The following is a 15,319-nucleotide window of genomic DNA, read 5'->3' on the forward strand; positions in this document are numbered from 1 at the left end:
CTTGTTCGGTCCTTTCTCGCCGGAGACGCGCAACACTTGGGCCACCAAAGTCTACCTGTTTGCCCAATTTTTGAGCAAGCCCACTTGGCCGGATAAGAGAAAGAAACGGAGGTTTTGGTTGCAGATCGGTCGGGAACATCCGTATGGCCAGGACGAGCCCACTTCCAGCAAGCATCGGGTGTATGGAACCATGGAATATTACAGGTACGCCCTGAAAAGGGCATTGTACGGAGTACCCAAAGGATCACGTCATAGACTTTTCTCCTGGTCTCTCAGGACATCTTATACAGAAGCCTTCGTTTCGGAAACAACTCCGTCAAAGAGAGGGGCTTTGGGTCCCCACAGAGAGCCTTGCACCCGGCGCAAAGGATATGGCCGAAAAGCCAAGGGGGGGCCTTCTTTACGACTCAGGTGGCAAATGGCTTGCGCTAGAACCCTTCTAGAAAGATTCTGGAAGCCACTAATTTGTCCGTTTCTGCCTTAGTCTTCGTACCATGGTTCGCAAATCATTCGCCTCCACTTTTGATGAATTGGAAGATTCCTTTTTCTTTCAGGGGAACGCGCTTCTCCGCGGATAGTTGCGCCAAAGAACGAAAACTGAGACACCATGACGATTTTGAGGTCGTAATGGGAAAAGAAGGAGAAGCTTCCGAGACTTTCCACGCCCTCTGCCCATCCCAGCGGTACCATGCACCAAGCGAGGGGTTTCATTGTGTGGGGCTGGGACATACTGTGTACGGCAGTACTGTGTAACGACAAGGCTGGCTCGGTAGACCCATGATGGTCTTATACTTCTAATAGTCGGCCCTTCCAGTTTCACTGCAGGCGCGCCCAAGGCAAGTGGCATACATGCATAGGACTTTTCCGGGGAAGCTCTTCCGATGCCCTTAAAGACGTGAGTCCGCAGGATTGCATGGTACACGTCGGTTGCCATAATCATACCGAGTGTTTTGGCGAGGTCTCCACCGCGTACTTGGAAGGATACGACCTAAACAACGCCGGGCTTCTGGGCGCGCTCCACGTGGAGGATCGACACAAGAGCAAACCAAAATTGCAACACAGCGGTTTCCCGTGGAGAGCTGCGGGAAATACAACCAAAGCTGGCATGCAACTAGGCCTGCTTGTCGACGATCCTGATTTCCATCAAGCGCCCATGACTTGCATGGAGACGCGGCGGATCGACCGGCGCGCCCGTTGGGCCTCGGGGGGACCACGCGCACATGGAATGGCAATACCCTTCGTTCCGACCTTAGCGCGCACTGGGATGTACGAACATTGCTCGCAGGGTATTGGCAAATTGGCGGTGGGCAAAATCCTGCCGCCCAGTTCCACCCTTTTAGTGGGCGAATTTGAGATATGGGCTTTCTCACGCGGCCGACCTCCGACCCGCTTTACAGTTCTGATCCAGAGCTTTCCTGCTGGGCCCTTTCTGGCATGGCTTCGTGTTTCGGAGCTGCAGCTGTGGCTCAATGCAGGTTGACAGTCTTAATCTAGCATAGTCGTGTCTTGCTGGGGTATTTTGGGGGCCATGCTCAACCCTGGAAGCTTGGCAACATGCCCATGAGTACGTAGTCCTTACATGTCATGCTTGTATTGAGCAACTGCCATTCCCTGGGCGCATATACCCCTGGTATGGCCTTCTCCTTCCTCATAAGCTCACAGCCGCCGTAGGGTCTCATTTCAATGCTGCAATAGCATCTGGCTCTGGATTCCTAACCCCTGCAACCGTGACCTCAGGCTGGGGCCAGCACTTGTTTCCTACTCCTACATTCCGAGTCTACCTAGGTATGGTACATGCTGATATCAGCGCCGGCCTCATGCCCATAAATGTAGATCTTTGCTGAGAAATCTTTCTCGCGTGCCGTTGTCTCCATCACAGCTGCAAAGCACCACGGGGCTGTTCACTCATGTTCACTCACTAATCCAACCTTGAAATCCATCCCATACCGATTCTCGGTTAGCTGCACTAGGACGCTTGGCCCAGTCGAAGGTTTCAAGCCCAGTGTTGCTCCCACTACTCATAGTCTCCATTTCTCACTTCAAATCCACAGGACACAACCTCAAACTGGATACTAAAATCATGCGAGTCCTAGCTCCGCTCTCCCGTATCCATCCTCTTATGGCAGCCTGGGTAGATGATCATGGAATGATTTTCTATGACAGTTTACATCCAGTCTGCGAGACCATCCTCGTGCCAATGTATCGATGGCTGGCTTGTTCGCATTCATGCACGCCGAGACCACGCTGCAGCGGGGCGACGATCACTGCATCATATCACTCATTTTGAGCTCAAAAGAATCGACCCCTTCGCCCCCGCCATCAGTGGCTGCTTTCTGGGTCAATCTCTTCCTGAGTCTTGGGAGAACTCTAATGGGCCCGGCAGTCAGACTGTAGTGTCGACAGGTTAGGGCCAGTTTGAGCAGCAGGCAGCAACTCGGCGGCACAGCCCATCTGCGACATCCCTGTTAAGCGGGAACTAACAGAGCTGCTGTGCCTTGAGCCTTGATCTTTCTATGGGCAACGACGCGGAATCAAACAGAATTATCCAATACATCATTCTGGATGCAGTGGACTCTTGCCGCTAATCAGGTTTTTGTTCTGCCTCGATTCGACGTGTCTCCGAGCTTTTTCTCCCACGCGGAGGGCGGAGGCTATGGCCTGATCGTCCTGGCCCACTCTCTACTTCCGCGTCGTTAATCTTTGAGATTCAGATCCAAAGTCTTGTGGGGATATGTCATTTTTGTCCAAGGCTACTCATGACCCCGGTGACTCGGCGCAAAGTACTAACAGGTATCACCCATCTTTCAATCCAATAGCTATGGTTCACGAGGCCCTGTCCTGCCTTCAAGGGCTAGACCATTGGACGGCAGGGGTGGCCGCAGCGCCCGGACCGCCAGATAAGTCTACCCATGCCGACAACCGAGCTTCGAGGGCACGGAGGTATTCCATTTTCCAAAGCCGATCCATCCCTGTGGAATGGAGGCGATGATATTGATCTGCAGGCTACAGAAGTAACCTAGACCGATTTGTAACGGCCATTAGCCCCTCCCCGTCTCCGGCCCCTTTGCCCCAAGAAGACAACAGGGGGACCGCGGGATCAAGGGCTAAGAAAGGCTAACTCGCGCACACGACTGGCATTGGGCAGTGGATTCCCAGCCATGCGAGTCGTGCAGAATTGTGGAGTCCTGCACCTTGGCCAAGACTGCCTAGCGCTTGCGTCCGCTCCCCTTCTCCAACAATTCGTTTCTCGTCCGACTGCTTCGCAGCTGCATCTTTTTTCTGCCTGCCGGCATGTTTGCTCATGGCGCTGCAGGAGAAGAGCCGGCAGCCAGACGAATGCGGGAGGGGGACATAGGCCATGGCCTGCCGGCAGATTACTTCACATGGCTACCCGGACTATCGGTGCCCTGCATGAGAAGTAATATATGCGCCTCGTCAGTTATCCCTGATCCTCAGATTCTCTCGAGACCCCAACCCTCCGGGGTGCCAATGGTGACTATCCGGGCCCAGTCTCTGTTGTTCACATAACGGGCAGTGGAGTGTTGCCATCGCCTTCGCCACTTGTGTGGGTTGATCTGCGCAATCGAGTGCGACATGTCATTTTCCGACACATGGCGACCACGCATGCATGACCGCGTGGTTGACGCACCAATCGCGCCCCTTTCGATATTACCCTAAGTGGCCATACCGTAGCACGTTATACCCTCCCGCTATCCCTTCCCCTCCACAGGGCCTTCGACAGGTGAGGACCGTAAGGGCGAAATGGGGAAAGGAACTGCATTAAGAATTAAGATGGTTACATTGAACCCAGGATTTTTGTCGTCCGTAACCCCAGCACCTGGGCAGCAAATACCCGGATTAGCGCAACCCTTGCACATTTTTGCCATTCTTTTCTCGGAAGGTCAGGGTCTCCACAAGAGCGGACCAGTAAAATACGAAGTACGACTTGCACCTTATTTGCACCCAGAATATCTGTTTGTTTGCTTGATGCTAGTCGACTCAGCTCTTATGCCCTTGAGCCATGTGGCTCGGCGGAAGCTGTAATATCTTACGCCGGATCTGCATCCCCATTACATCACATCTTTCGCAAAACTAAAAGTGTCCATCCCTCCCCCCTCCTCCCAGATGCTACATACGTCAAATCACCCGTAGCGCCCCCCACACGAGCTAAGAGACGGGCTGGAGGGGTATGTCCGAGGGAAAGTCCGACATCTTTGCCCGTGGGCGCTGGACTCGCTTGGGATAGCTCGTGCAGGGTCCGCAGCTGGGACAAGGGTGATTTGGCCCGGTTATCACGGCAAGGATGGTCTGAGGCACCCTGGAAGCCAGTCCAGGAGAGAAGGGATCCGCGGGACAACCCAAGGCTCCCGAAATTGACTCTGGACATACGTAACCGAGGAGCGAAGGGGCGGGTTCTGGGCCTGCTACTAAATCGAGGTTGAAGTTGTGATACGTATCTCGCCAGTCGGCTCCCCCCAGGTCCGATACAGGAGGCCTGACAACTATGCAATGTCATGTGTCCAGGGGATTTTAGACTTTTTGCTCTGTAACATTCAATAGTTATAGGGGTGGGTGCATAACTGCATCAGGCAGTGCATAATTATTCTCGGATGCGACTTGTAGCCCACCCCCGAGAAACGTTTACCTGGGGCTAGGGATGGTCAAGCTGGACTACATGCGAGACCCCCCCCGACTTTCGACGTCTACCTGTAAAAAAAAGAAAGCAATGAAAACCTAGAAAAAAGGGAAAGCTGAGAGGTTGAACAGTTCAGACAGGTCAATTCATTGGAACGTCGACAAGGATTGTGATGCACAGTTTCCCCCCCCCCCTCACAGGTAGGCAATAAGACGCCACCAGTAATTCAACCCTCACGCCACCACTGTCCAAGCGAACTGCTTGATCCGGCCATCTCGACCACCTCCTCGAAACTGATCTCCACACGGAACATCTGGCCATCAGCCGTGCCGTTGCCGCCGCCCACAGGCGTCACCAGACCCCAGGAAATTAGGTTTCTCCCACGATTCCCGCGCCACATCGCGGCCCCAGACGCGGCCGGGCGTGGCGGCTGCGCCGGAGACCGAGGCGGAGGTCTTAGCAGAGGTAAGCATTCGGACATATTCTGCATAAGCGGCTGGGAAGGACAGAGCCAGCGGCGCTAGGCCCTGGGCCTGAGCGCCGTCTGCCACTGGGTCGAAAAGCGCTGCGAGCCGAGTGGCAGCGAGAAGGAGCGCAAGGGGGAGGGATGAAGGGCTTGCGGATGCAGCGATGGATGTTGAGAATGGGAGGGGTGCTGGGTCGGGGCATGAGAGGGACTGCGAGGTGAAGCTTTTGGGGGTTGGGACTTGGAGGGTTGTATCGGGTGCCAACGTGCTGATGTTGAGTTCACTGATTGGCAGCAGCACGCTTGTGAGGAAGTCCTTCACGGACTTGGTTTGGTAGAATATGTTTTTCATGTGGAATTGGAAGTCCTTATCCACCCACAATTCCTGCCAAGATCGAGCATGTTAGTGTCAAGGCTCTGAGAAGTATAGAAATGAAAGGGGCCTCTTCCTACCTTGAGATATGATTTCCACCCCGCCAGGAGCGTTCGCCAGGGAGCCGACTCGATGAGGGCGCGTCCACGCTCCATAGAGTCTGCAAGTTGCGTAATCTCGCTGTCGTTCAGATCGAGGCTTGCCAGGCAAATATCTGAGAACATTTCGAATGTCCGGGGAAGTGGAACGTAGACATATCGGTGGCTGAACCGACTTTTCACTCGCTTCTCCAACATCTCGGTCACATCAACCTTTGTTGTGAGCCCGATTACAGCGATGGGTGCCTTTCGGGCCTGTGCGATGTCAAAAAGGTTATATAATAGAGTCTGGCGGGGATGAGTGACGAAAAGGTCGAATTCATCCAGAAGAATGACAATAGATTTGGCAGCGGTAATCGAGTCCTTGTTTCCAGAAGCGCCAAAGAGTTCCTCGGGGTGAGAAAGCAGGGCCAGAAGTGTGGCCATTGTGTCCGCATAGGAATTGACTTTTGCGGCATCATCTTCAGTATGGGTCTCACGACCTAGCTGGCGCCACATCTCTCGAAGAGCCAAACGGTCATCCGTATGAAGGAAGCCATTCAAACGAACGACGTGGAAGTCATTACTGTGCTCTTTGGAAAGATTCGAGATGATGGATTCAACCATTGCAGTTTTCCCTGCGCCTCGAGATCCGAGTAACAGCATCGAATTTCCTTCGCCAACGGTGACCGTCTGCTCAATCAAGTGGTTGACCTTGGTGTACTCGCTATCCAGTCCCTTCAGTGGGATCTGCCGCTTCCCGGAAAGCTTCTCGAGAACAAAATTCGTCAATACGCGGGTTTCATTTTGCAATCCATTCTGGCAGACGGATTGGAAAGCCTCTGCATATCCAGGAAGAGGCTCCGCCATCTCTACCATCTCTTCTTCTGCCGCTGGTTGGTTCTGCACAAGGCCCTGTTGGAGTTGTAATGCAACAAGATCATCCAGTCCATCGTTGTAGTCCGGCGAGTCGGGCTGTTCTTCCTCCCCAGCCTTTGACTTTGGCTTCGCTGCGGTTCTCCGCGATCGGGTCCTTGTGAGAACCGGTTCAGGTGACTGACCATCCAAATCCATCTCCTCGTCTTCGTCTTCCACTAGCTCAGGCTTCTTCTTCTGCGCGCTTCTCGCGGGGCGCCCACTGCGAGGGGTCGCGGCGCCTCGTTGGGCAGAGGTTGGCGTTTGAGCATCCTCGAAACGTTCAGGCGCCTTCCGTTGCCGTCCACTGGAGCGTGTTCCGGCCCTCGAAGGGGTGTCAACTGCATTTTCGTCGGTCGCAGCACCCAAATCAACTGCGCTGGTGGCTTGCGACTTGCGGCGCGTGGACTGGCGGCGGGATGGCTGTCTTTTGGGTCCGCGATAATCTTGGTCCTCCGAGTCCGCTGGCTCAGGTGATGAAGGGACAGAATAGACGCTGTCACCGCCGTCCATCGCTACATCTCCATCGTCATCCTGCTCGGGCTCCGTGGAAACTCGCCTCCGCTTTGAGGCTTGGGGGTCTCGCATATTCAAGGGTCGACGTTCGCAAATCGTAGGATCAAGGGGGAATATACCAATGGGGCGTTAGATGGTGTTTGGGAGGCGTCGGTGTAGATTCCTTATACCACAAATGAGCGGCAGGCCTGTTCCGTCTCGCTATTGTTCAATTAAGTTCGCGGGACTATTTCGGCCCTGGACGTTGGAGTTGCAGCTGGCAGAATCACATATCAAACGAGCGATGGCCCTACTGGAAAGCACTGGTTATCTTCAGTATGGAAGATACACGGCAAATTGGACTTCCAGTCTGGCGCGTTTGTGCCCGGAGGGAGCAGACTGGTAGACAAGCTGTATGAATCAACTACGTGCCCTGCGGAAACAAATGTCCATCTCCGGGACTTCAACGCCTGAGGCCGAAACGCGTGACGCGAAGTCAGGTGAGAGACGCTGGTGTATTCATTTTCGATTCTCCCAATGGTCTGAGGTTTTTGATATAGCTTCTGTGGGGCATAGCGCCAAACAATATACCTCTATTTCTCAGTATGAGAAGAAATAGCTCGATCGTGGAAGTTGGAACATTTGGAAGCCTTGAGGTGCACGGAACTAACGTCTGGGCCAGCAAATATGTAAGGTAGAGAGGGCCGATGATCGTAGCATCTGAGCTTGAAATGGCTTTGGTTTCGAGTTCCACCAAAATCAAAGAGATATGAACCTTGGAGAATTTACTACTAGGCCATGAAGCACAAGACTCTCTCGACGCAAGCAATTAAGCGACAAGCAGTGGGCCGAGATTGGAAGACATTCCCCAGCTTGAACCACAAAGCCGAGGTTCGGGTGGCGGAGCTGCCTGTGGGGAACGACCGGAATCAGGATGCAATAAGATCATTCCTCATCGCAACCCCGGGGGATCCATTCAAATCATTATCCGGGCGTTTTAAAGTCGATTCCACTCTTTTTTCTGATACCATAATGGCCGACGTTGAATACGCCATCAAACCGCCAGCGCGGCAAATGACCGAGTTCGAGGAGAACGTCTACAGTTACATGCGCCGGATGTGCCAGGGAAGTGACGACGTAAGTCAAGCAGCAAGATCGAACAGACTTCGATCGCATGCACCCGGTCTGAATCACAAGCACTGAATGACGTGAACTGGAATAGCACTGGGACATCGACGGGCGCAAATGCAATCTCCGCTTCGAATCAGCAACCCGCGGACCGCCAGCCAAGGTCTCCTTCACGTTTACTATTACCCCGGATCTGAGCAACTATCTCGGAAACCTGCATGGCGGCTGTGCAGCCACTTTGATCGATGTCCTTTCGAGCACTCTTCTTGTGGGCATGGCGGAGCCCGGCAAGTTCGCGTATGGTGGTGTTAGTCGCAATTTGAGGACTACGTATCTCAGGCCAGTGCCGGTGGGAACCGAGGCGCGTTTGGTTTGTGAATTGATTCATGCTGGGCAGCGGTTAGCTCTGTTGCGAGCGGAGATTCAGAAGGCTAGTAATGGGGATGTATGCGTGGTTGGCGAGCATGAGAAGGCGAATACGGACCCCGAAGTAAAGCAGCGCATATAAGATGATACCTTCATGCTGAAAGAGCGAGCAATATAGACTAAATTACAAGAACTGTCTTACAGGTTATTTGATTGCGCTATAATGATGTTCTCTCAGATATCCGCAGTGGCCCCGACCCTACCACTACTGGTACTAGTGACCTGAAGCAGAGCCCATGCTGCATCCGACTTGGGAGTTGCTCCACGTTCTGGCCTGGATTGTGCACCTGAATAAAGAAATAAAAATATGGGAGCTACTTGGCTTACTTTGGTCTCATCATCATGAAATGAAAGTGACCCTACATTCGACTACATACCGTCCCCCGAGTATGTACTCCGTACCACTGCCAATGACATGAACAATGGATATACCAGAGAATAAAAAGGACAGAGCATAGTTCACATGCAAAGGAAATGGGATCAATTTAGCATCTAAGTCACAGTAGAGTATCTCATTGACAGTCCAGGTTGTGGATTTTCTACTCCTGAGCAAGCTGCTGGTCTTCACGGAGACCCTCGACGACCAGCTCTTCGCCGGTGGCACGGCGGTAGATATCTCGCACATCGGCTGAAGTATGGGTAAGCAGGTTGCCAAATCAAACCCAAAAAAAAGAAGAAAAAAAAACCAAGGCTGCAAACTTACTGGTTGTGGTTTCGAAGTGCGAAGTAGCATCATAGCTCTTGGAGATGAAGATGTTGTCGTTGGCGCCGCTCTCCAGAGGCTCGTAAAGGGGAATAGGAGCTCCCATGAATTTCTCCTCAATAACGCCGAGGCGCTCAAAGCCCGGCTCGAGCTCCATATGGTGGTTGGCATCGTTCTCAGCGATAGTCGAGACAATGGCGATGTAGTAACCTTTAGGGCAGACGTTATGGGCCGATGAGACAACGGCAATGTAGATGTCTATACCTTATGAGGAAGCGTTCGTAGATTGGGCATTGAGACCAACTCACCGTGTTTGCGTCCAACCTGGGATTGGGGGATGATGAGTTGCAGAGAGTCACTGCCGTCAGTCTTATCAACCGGGTGCTTCAAGATACAGATTGCCTTGAGCAGGTATCCGGTAACCTTGACCTTGTTGGGAAAGTAAGAGGGATCGGCGATGATCTTCTTGGTCTTGGTCTCGAACTTCATGACTTCGGATTGCTCATGAGGGTCCTTCATGGTGGCCTTAATGCCGGAGACCTTCCCATCCTCGTAGAGCACCTCATCAACATCGGTGTTCAGCATGTAAGTACCGCCGTAGATAGCCGAAAGACGAGCAAACCCCTGAGGAAGCTCACCCAGACCGTACAGGGGGTAGATGTACGGCGATTTCCCGTAGCGAGCCATGGAGTTGACGTAGAGGCGAATACGATTGATAGCGTCAACGGCAACGCCAGGGGCGTTAATGTATTCATCTGAGGGGTAAAGGGCCATGGAGTGACCAACGAAATCACGAGTGTTCTCCTCGAGACCAAACTTATCGTAGACGTCCTTCATAGTGCAGGCCTTGACGTTGATACCTACACGCTTCTTAGTCACGGCTACCATGGGCAGTTCAAATGTAATCACGGCATACCTTGGTGAGTGGCAGGGTCGTCCTCCTTAAACTCGCCAACCCATTCGAGGAACTTCTTAGCCCGTCGCTTCTCGAACAGGCCCATCAGGGACGACCGCAAAGCTTCACCCGCATCGGAGGGAACCTTGGCCACGGTCGCCTTAGAGCCCTTGCCCTGCTGAACGTAGCTACCGGCGATCTGCTTGAATTCGAGGTATCGAGTGACATCGGTGGAGACAAGGATGTTCGTCAGCTCCCCGTTGGCCATCAGAAGCTTAGGGACGAGGTCGATGTTCCAGTCGTGCACTCGTCCATACTTCTTCCAAGGCTCTTCGCCGGGCTGGACGTTGCCGTACTTCTTGAAGAGCTGTGAAACAAGAGAGTTAGCAAAAAGCTATATCGGCTGGGGCTGAGGTAGTTCGGGCATACGGTTTCAATGTTCACGGAAGCGGCCTCGCTGAAGGTATTGTTAGCTATCGTTTATGCGGATGGCGCGGGGAGCTCTGCGCGGTGAACGTACCCTCCGTAGTGGTCATTTCGGTCGATATGGAGGACCTTGTTACCCTTGACACTCAGAACACTAGAAAAAAGCGCATGTAAGTAGGGAGAATTGCGAGAGATAGCGAATATTCCTTACCCCGACAGCACACACTCGGTCAAACCTGAAGAAGTTGGTCAATGGGGGGGCTGAATGGGATAGCGGGGTAGTAACATACCAGTGCCGAGCACTACAACGTCGTACTCTGGGGCAATCTCATCCATGATGTGGCGTATGAAGGAGGAAAGCAGGGGTAATAGATACGAAAGGGGGGATACAAAAAGGAGAAAAGAGGAGAAAGTTTCTCGTTGCTATCTTGTCCCCGCGGATCAACGAAGCGGTAAAGAAGGGGAGACTAGCTAGTCGGCCCGCCACTAGTAAACTTCGTCGGCTGTGCCCCTTTAACCAGGTAACTGGTTATACCAGGGGCTTGACAAAAACTAGACCATTTGCAGAATTGATTGGCTCAGGGGGAGCCCCTGAATCGATTACATTCTTCCGATTTATCAAAAAAAAAAAAATATTTCTCAATATTGGATCACCTAGTTCCCACCCGTCCACGAGGTGTGGAGAGCTCAACTAAGAGCTCAGCTGTTCGATTCCGCCCATGCCCCACTAAGAACGCAGAAAAAGGGCTTAGGGAATTGCTTTTGGTTTCCATGACTACTAATAAAGATTGTCGAACACAGTAAATATAACCCCAGCCTTAGGTGGCGAGGGTTGAAATAGTCTACTGGCGTTTGACGAAGAACGCAGGATCCCCGTCGTGATGGTTTCCCACGCTGCTAGTGGCAAGTCAGCAACAGCAGAAACTCGAATGTGCCGAAGTAGACATAATGGAATTGCTCAAGCTTGGTCGAAAATATTGTATAATGGTACATGAAAATAAATGTAGCAGGCAGCAATGATATCAAACAGTATTGCTACAAATGCCAATTGGACAGCTGGTTCCCGATCTGATTCTCCAAGCCCAAAGGACCGTTCCAATCGTTGATTCGAATATTGACCCTTTGACGCTAAGAAACCAATATCTGGCGGAAGAACGTGAGGGCGTTCCCTCAGGATCTCTACTCCTCGAAAACCTCAGCGTCGGGACGGACACCCTTTTCGTATAGGCGTTTTGCCTCTTCCCAGGCGTACCAGCGCTCGCGGAGCACATGTTTGATAGCTCGCATAGTGGTCAACACCTGTAGCCGAAACATATTTGTCAGCTCACATCGTCCAACTATTGCCAGGTGCATTCAGAAACCATGGTCCAGGACTTACCGCTTTGTCGCGAACATCAGCCTCGTGATCTCCATATCCAGCCATCAAACGAGCCCTCTCGTAATTCGAAGTGGCAATGCGGTTGCGCTCCTTGACGCAAACCCACCACAGGCGATGAAGATCTTCCCAGCTCTTCTCACGGAGTTCTGGGATGGCCCACGGCCGGCCTAACATTGAAGTTAGCAGTTCCTTCTTATCAAGAGATACTTTAATCTCCAGATCTGAATCTTACCATGCTCTCCGTCGCTTTCCGGGGTACTCAATGTCTCACGGCTCTTGGGAAAAAACCCCCAAAGGCCGTGCTTGGGTGTCTTGGCGGGCTCTGGCAATTGGTCGCGCGGCACCGGTTTAGGCAATGGGTATTTGGCAGCAGTCAACTTGAACTTGGGGCCGGTGCGATGAATGGCAGATACACCGCGGTTCTTGCTCATGTCGCGTCCTCGACCCCCCGATCGGCCAGCCGCGACGGCGGTTGTCGAGAAGCTTGAGGATTGGGGCTGATTCATCGAGAGGAGGGAGGGTGCAAGATATGGAGGAGGTAGTTCAGCCAAGACGAGGCCGCCATACCGGGCCACATGAGCGACAGCTGGTCGTTGCATGACTGTTGCGAGGTTGGTGGAATTCCGGGGCCAGGGTCGCTCGGTTTCGGATCACGAAAAATAGTAGTCTGGGTTCTCGGGCGGAGGGTCACGTGTGACTTCCGTCTCCCCAAGAATACTGCTCTAAAATAATCTAAGTGCGGCTCTTCTGAATTTCACGAACACTTTGGCCAATCTATGCTAGATCTGTTCACCACTCACTAGAAGCAAAGAGGCTCTGGTCTTCCACAACTCTCCCTTCAAATTGTGCCGGTATAGTCCTGAGCACCAGACCTTGAAACTGGCCTGTGCACCACTATCCGCGCGCCTAACTGCCCAATCGAGTCGCTCCACCTCTAAGCGGAGCAGCGCCGCATCGAAGTCAAGAAGTGGTCTCATCCCTCCACAGTTTTAAGCTTGAGGTTTACCTGAGGGTTTGTTTATTTTGCCGGCCAAACCTCACAAACGTATCTGCCAATCAGCCTCGAGTTGTTCCCAGAGACCTGCATCATGAATCGACCAGGTACGTGAATTCTTCGATCCGTCCGAGTCTTCAAGCGGCCTTTCTACCCCCCACCGTTGCGGAATGTGCAGGAGCCCGGTCTGCGCAATCATGCAAGCAGTCGGAGAACGTTGCCCTGGAGCTTTATTACGTTCTTCAGCTGCTAGAAGGATCCTTGGATCTCAATCGCCGGCCCCGCACACAGAAGGCTCGTTTGCGACGGAGACCCTATTCTTGCAAGGGTGTTCAGGCACATTCCTCCGCCAGACCGAAGCATGGGGAGCCGTATCTTGATTAAAACAGATGCTGACCTTTGACGCTTCTGACAGGACCTGGATCGCAGCCGCTACGAGGCATGTCTGGATTCCCCGCACAACAGCCGCAAGCACAAACCCGAAACGGAGCTCTGCCCTCTGCACGAATGCCGAATGGAAAATTGGGTATGGTCTTATTCCCTCGATGGACTGTATGGTCTTTCAGGTGTGAGAGAATCTGGGTCGTTGCTAATATTTGAGGGGTAGGTGGCGCAGCAAATTGGAACTTCAACCTCCCTGGGACCTCCGCTTTACCAAACACGCAGCAACGCAATATGGGGACAATGGGAAGCTTTGCGCAAAGTCTGGGCGGCTCCCAATCAGGGACACCACTGGACTTGAGGTACGTGAAATGCCACCGACCGAGTGGGCAATCCGGCCATGCGCTCCCTACCTACGTAGGAGGCTATGGCAACCTGGAACTGATGTGGACGGTCTTTGTGCAGTGAATTTCCCTCGCTTTCAGGCGCCTCGCAGCAATCGCAAGCTCAGAGCCCCGGGCAAATGGTCTGGGCCAACGCGAGCCAGCGAGCGGCAGGACACACGCCGGTCCAACGACAACAACATCCTCCGACCTCGCAACCTCCTTCTCGAGCCTCCCAAACCCAATCAGTCCCTGTGCAGCCATCACAACCCGCCAACGATGATATGTTCCCTTCGGGAGCTCAATTTGCTAATCGGCTGGATGATTTCAGAAATGGTGGACAGGGGATCAACAGCCAGCTAACAGCGGGAAGTCAACCTCAGACCGGCAATATTGATGAGTTCCCTCCATTAGGCCGGAATGTTGCCTCGGAACTTCCTCAGGCGCATCGAGACGCTTTGATGCAGAATGCTGGGTTTGGAGGCTATAGTTCGGGTATGATCGGTGTGTTCCCAGGATCCCCCTGCAAGCAGAAAGAAAAGAAAGAAAAAGAAGAGCGTAAATTGAGTATAAGTAACTAATTTTTCTTCAGGCCTTGGTTCCTCACGGTCGCCCGTGAATCAAGGACCGAATGGTGTTCTGGGTCAGGAGAAGGAAGTAAGTTGATCGGCGATCGCCCATTTTAGGCCCCCGCACTCACCGACTCTACAGGACTTGAACAACACCTTAATGTCGGGCCAACGCAACTTTAGCGACCCCCAACAATTGCAGCCACGACAGCAGCCGGCCAACGAAGGCCAGGCTGCTTCACCTGCTGCGATGGCTCAAAGCGGCGAACAACCTCCCTTCGAGGAAATGAGTGAGCTGGATCGTTTCGGCCTGGCTGGCCTTCTGCGCATGATCCACCACGAAAACCCCGATATTGCCAGTCTCGCGGTCGGCCAGGACCTGATGACTCTTGGTTTGGATCTGAATCAGCCCGAGTACGCGAGCCTCCTGCTCACTGTTTCAGGGTGTTTGCTAATCACGCGTTCTAGGCCCCTCCACACTACGTTCGCGTCTCCTTTCGTCTCGTCGATGTCCGCGATTCCCCTCGAGCAGGACTTCTCTCTCCCCTCATGCTACAACGTCGCCAACATCCAGCCCCTTCAGTCTCGCATTCCTGGTTTCAGCGATGAGACCCTTTTCTACATCTTCTACAGCATGCCCGTGACATCATGCAGGAGCTCGCGGCGGAGGAGTTGATGGGTCGGAAATGGCGGTACCATAAGCTCGAGCGCTGTTGGTTGACCCGCGACGAGTCGTATCCAGGCCCTGTGGATGTCGAAAGGGGCGTGAGCGAACGGGGCATTTACCTTCTGTGGGACCACTCGACATGGAAGAAGGTTCGGGTAGGTGATCGTCAAGCAACAGCCCGGTGGGATTGCGAGTAAATGTACTAACAAACCCTTGCAGCGCGAGTTTATTCTTCGATACGAGGACCTCGATAATCGCCTCGACCCCAACCGCGGCATCCCTCGTGCTGTCGCCCCCGTGCACTCATGAAATGGCGTTTAAACAGGCTGGACGCGGACCCCCACCAACCAATCTCGTCTGGCCAGCAATGGCGTTCGGTTTTTCTTTCTTCTTTTTTTCTTCCTGTG

General features: G+C 53.1%; 7 protein-coding genes across 7 annotated transcripts; 3 read left to right on the forward strand and 4 right to left on the reverse strand.

The window, feature by feature from the left end:
• Positions 1 to 913: 913 nt before the first annotated feature.
• N7468_005629 (uncharacterized protein) lies at positions 914 to 1,480 on the forward strand (the record flags this gene model as incomplete). The annotated part of the gene is made up of 1 exon (XM_058474925.1): positions 914 to 1,480. One exon carries the CDS (start codon positions 914 to 916, stop codon positions 1,478 to 1,480), a length of 567 nt encoding a protein of 188 aa, XP_058330665.1.
• A 301-nt stretch (positions 1,481 to 1,781) lies between these two features.
• On the reverse strand, positions 1,782 to 2,031 carry N7468_005630 (uncharacterized protein; the record flags this gene model as incomplete). Its single annotated transcript, XM_058474926.1, has 2 exons — positions 1,782 to 1,879; positions 1,920 to 2,031. The coding sequence occupies 2 exons, from the start codon at positions 2,029 to 2,031 to the stop codon at positions 1,782 to 1,784; spliced, it is 210 nt and encodes a 69-aa protein (XP_058330666.1).
• A 2,831-nt stretch (positions 2,032 to 4,862) lies between these two features.
• On the reverse strand, positions 4,863 to 7,055 carry N7468_005631 (origin recognition complex subunit 4; the record flags this gene model as incomplete). The annotated part of the gene is given in 3 exon segments (XM_058474927.1): positions 4,863 to 5,066; positions 5,080 to 5,487; positions 5,556 to 7,055. 3 exon segments carry the CDS (start codon positions 7,053 to 7,055, stop codon positions 4,863 to 4,865), a joined length of 2,112 nt encoding a protein of 703 aa, XP_058330667.1.
• Positions 7,056 to 7,994: 939 nt separating this feature from the next.
• Positions 7,995 to 8,598, forward strand: N7468_005632 (PaaI family thioesterase; the record flags this gene model as incomplete). Its single annotated transcript, XM_058474928.1, has 2 exons — positions 7,995 to 8,099; positions 8,185 to 8,598. The coding sequence occupies 2 exons, from the start codon at positions 7,995 to 7,997 to the stop codon at positions 8,596 to 8,598; spliced, it is 519 nt and encodes a 172-aa protein (XP_058330668.1).
• A 457-nt stretch (positions 8,599 to 9,055) lies between these two features.
• N7468_005633 (secretory pathway gdp dissociation inhibitor) lies at positions 9,056 to 10,876 on the reverse strand (the record flags this gene model as incomplete). Its single annotated transcript, XM_058474929.1, has 8 exons — positions 9,056 to 9,144; positions 9,220 to 9,477; positions 9,528 to 10,079; positions 10,136 to 10,481; positions 10,544 to 10,571; positions 10,635 to 10,694; positions 10,752 to 10,776; positions 10,831 to 10,876. The coding sequence occupies 8 exons, from the start codon at positions 10,874 to 10,876 to the stop codon at positions 9,056 to 9,058; spliced, it is 1,404 nt and encodes a 467-aa protein (XP_058330669.1).
• An 843-nt stretch (positions 10,877 to 11,719) lies between these two features.
• Positions 11,720 to 12,517, reverse strand: mrpl4 (mitochondrial 54S ribosomal protein uL29m; the record flags this gene model as incomplete). The annotated part of the gene is made up of 3 exons (XM_058474930.1): positions 11,720 to 11,839; positions 11,919 to 12,085; positions 12,151 to 12,517. 3 exons carry the CDS (start codon positions 12,515 to 12,517, stop codon positions 11,720 to 11,722), a joined length of 654 nt encoding a protein of 217 aa, XP_058330670.1.
• A 784-nt stretch (positions 12,518 to 13,301) lies between these two features.
• N7468_005635 (NOT2/NOT3/NOT5 family protein) lies at positions 13,302 to 15,221 on the forward strand (the record flags this gene model as incomplete). The annotated part of the gene is made up of 8 exons (XM_058474931.1): positions 13,302 to 13,464; positions 13,520 to 13,655; positions 13,759 to 14,180; positions 14,269 to 14,333; positions 14,388 to 14,659; positions 14,714 to 14,804; positions 14,879 to 15,067; positions 15,132 to 15,221. 8 exons carry the CDS (start codon positions 13,302 to 13,304, stop codon positions 15,219 to 15,221), a joined length of 1,428 nt encoding a protein of 475 aa, XP_058330671.1.
• Positions 15,222 to 15,319: the final 98 nt, after the last annotated feature.

This window comes from Penicillium chermesinum (genome assembly GCF_028974085.1).
Source record: "Penicillium chermesinum strain IBT 19713 chromosome Unknown utg000004l:1.0-3345178.0:1.0-3348027.0, whole genome shotgun sequence".
Classification (NCBI taxonomy): domain Eukaryota; kingdom Fungi; phylum Ascomycota; class Eurotiomycetes; order Eurotiales; family Aspergillaceae; genus Penicillium; species Penicillium chermesinum.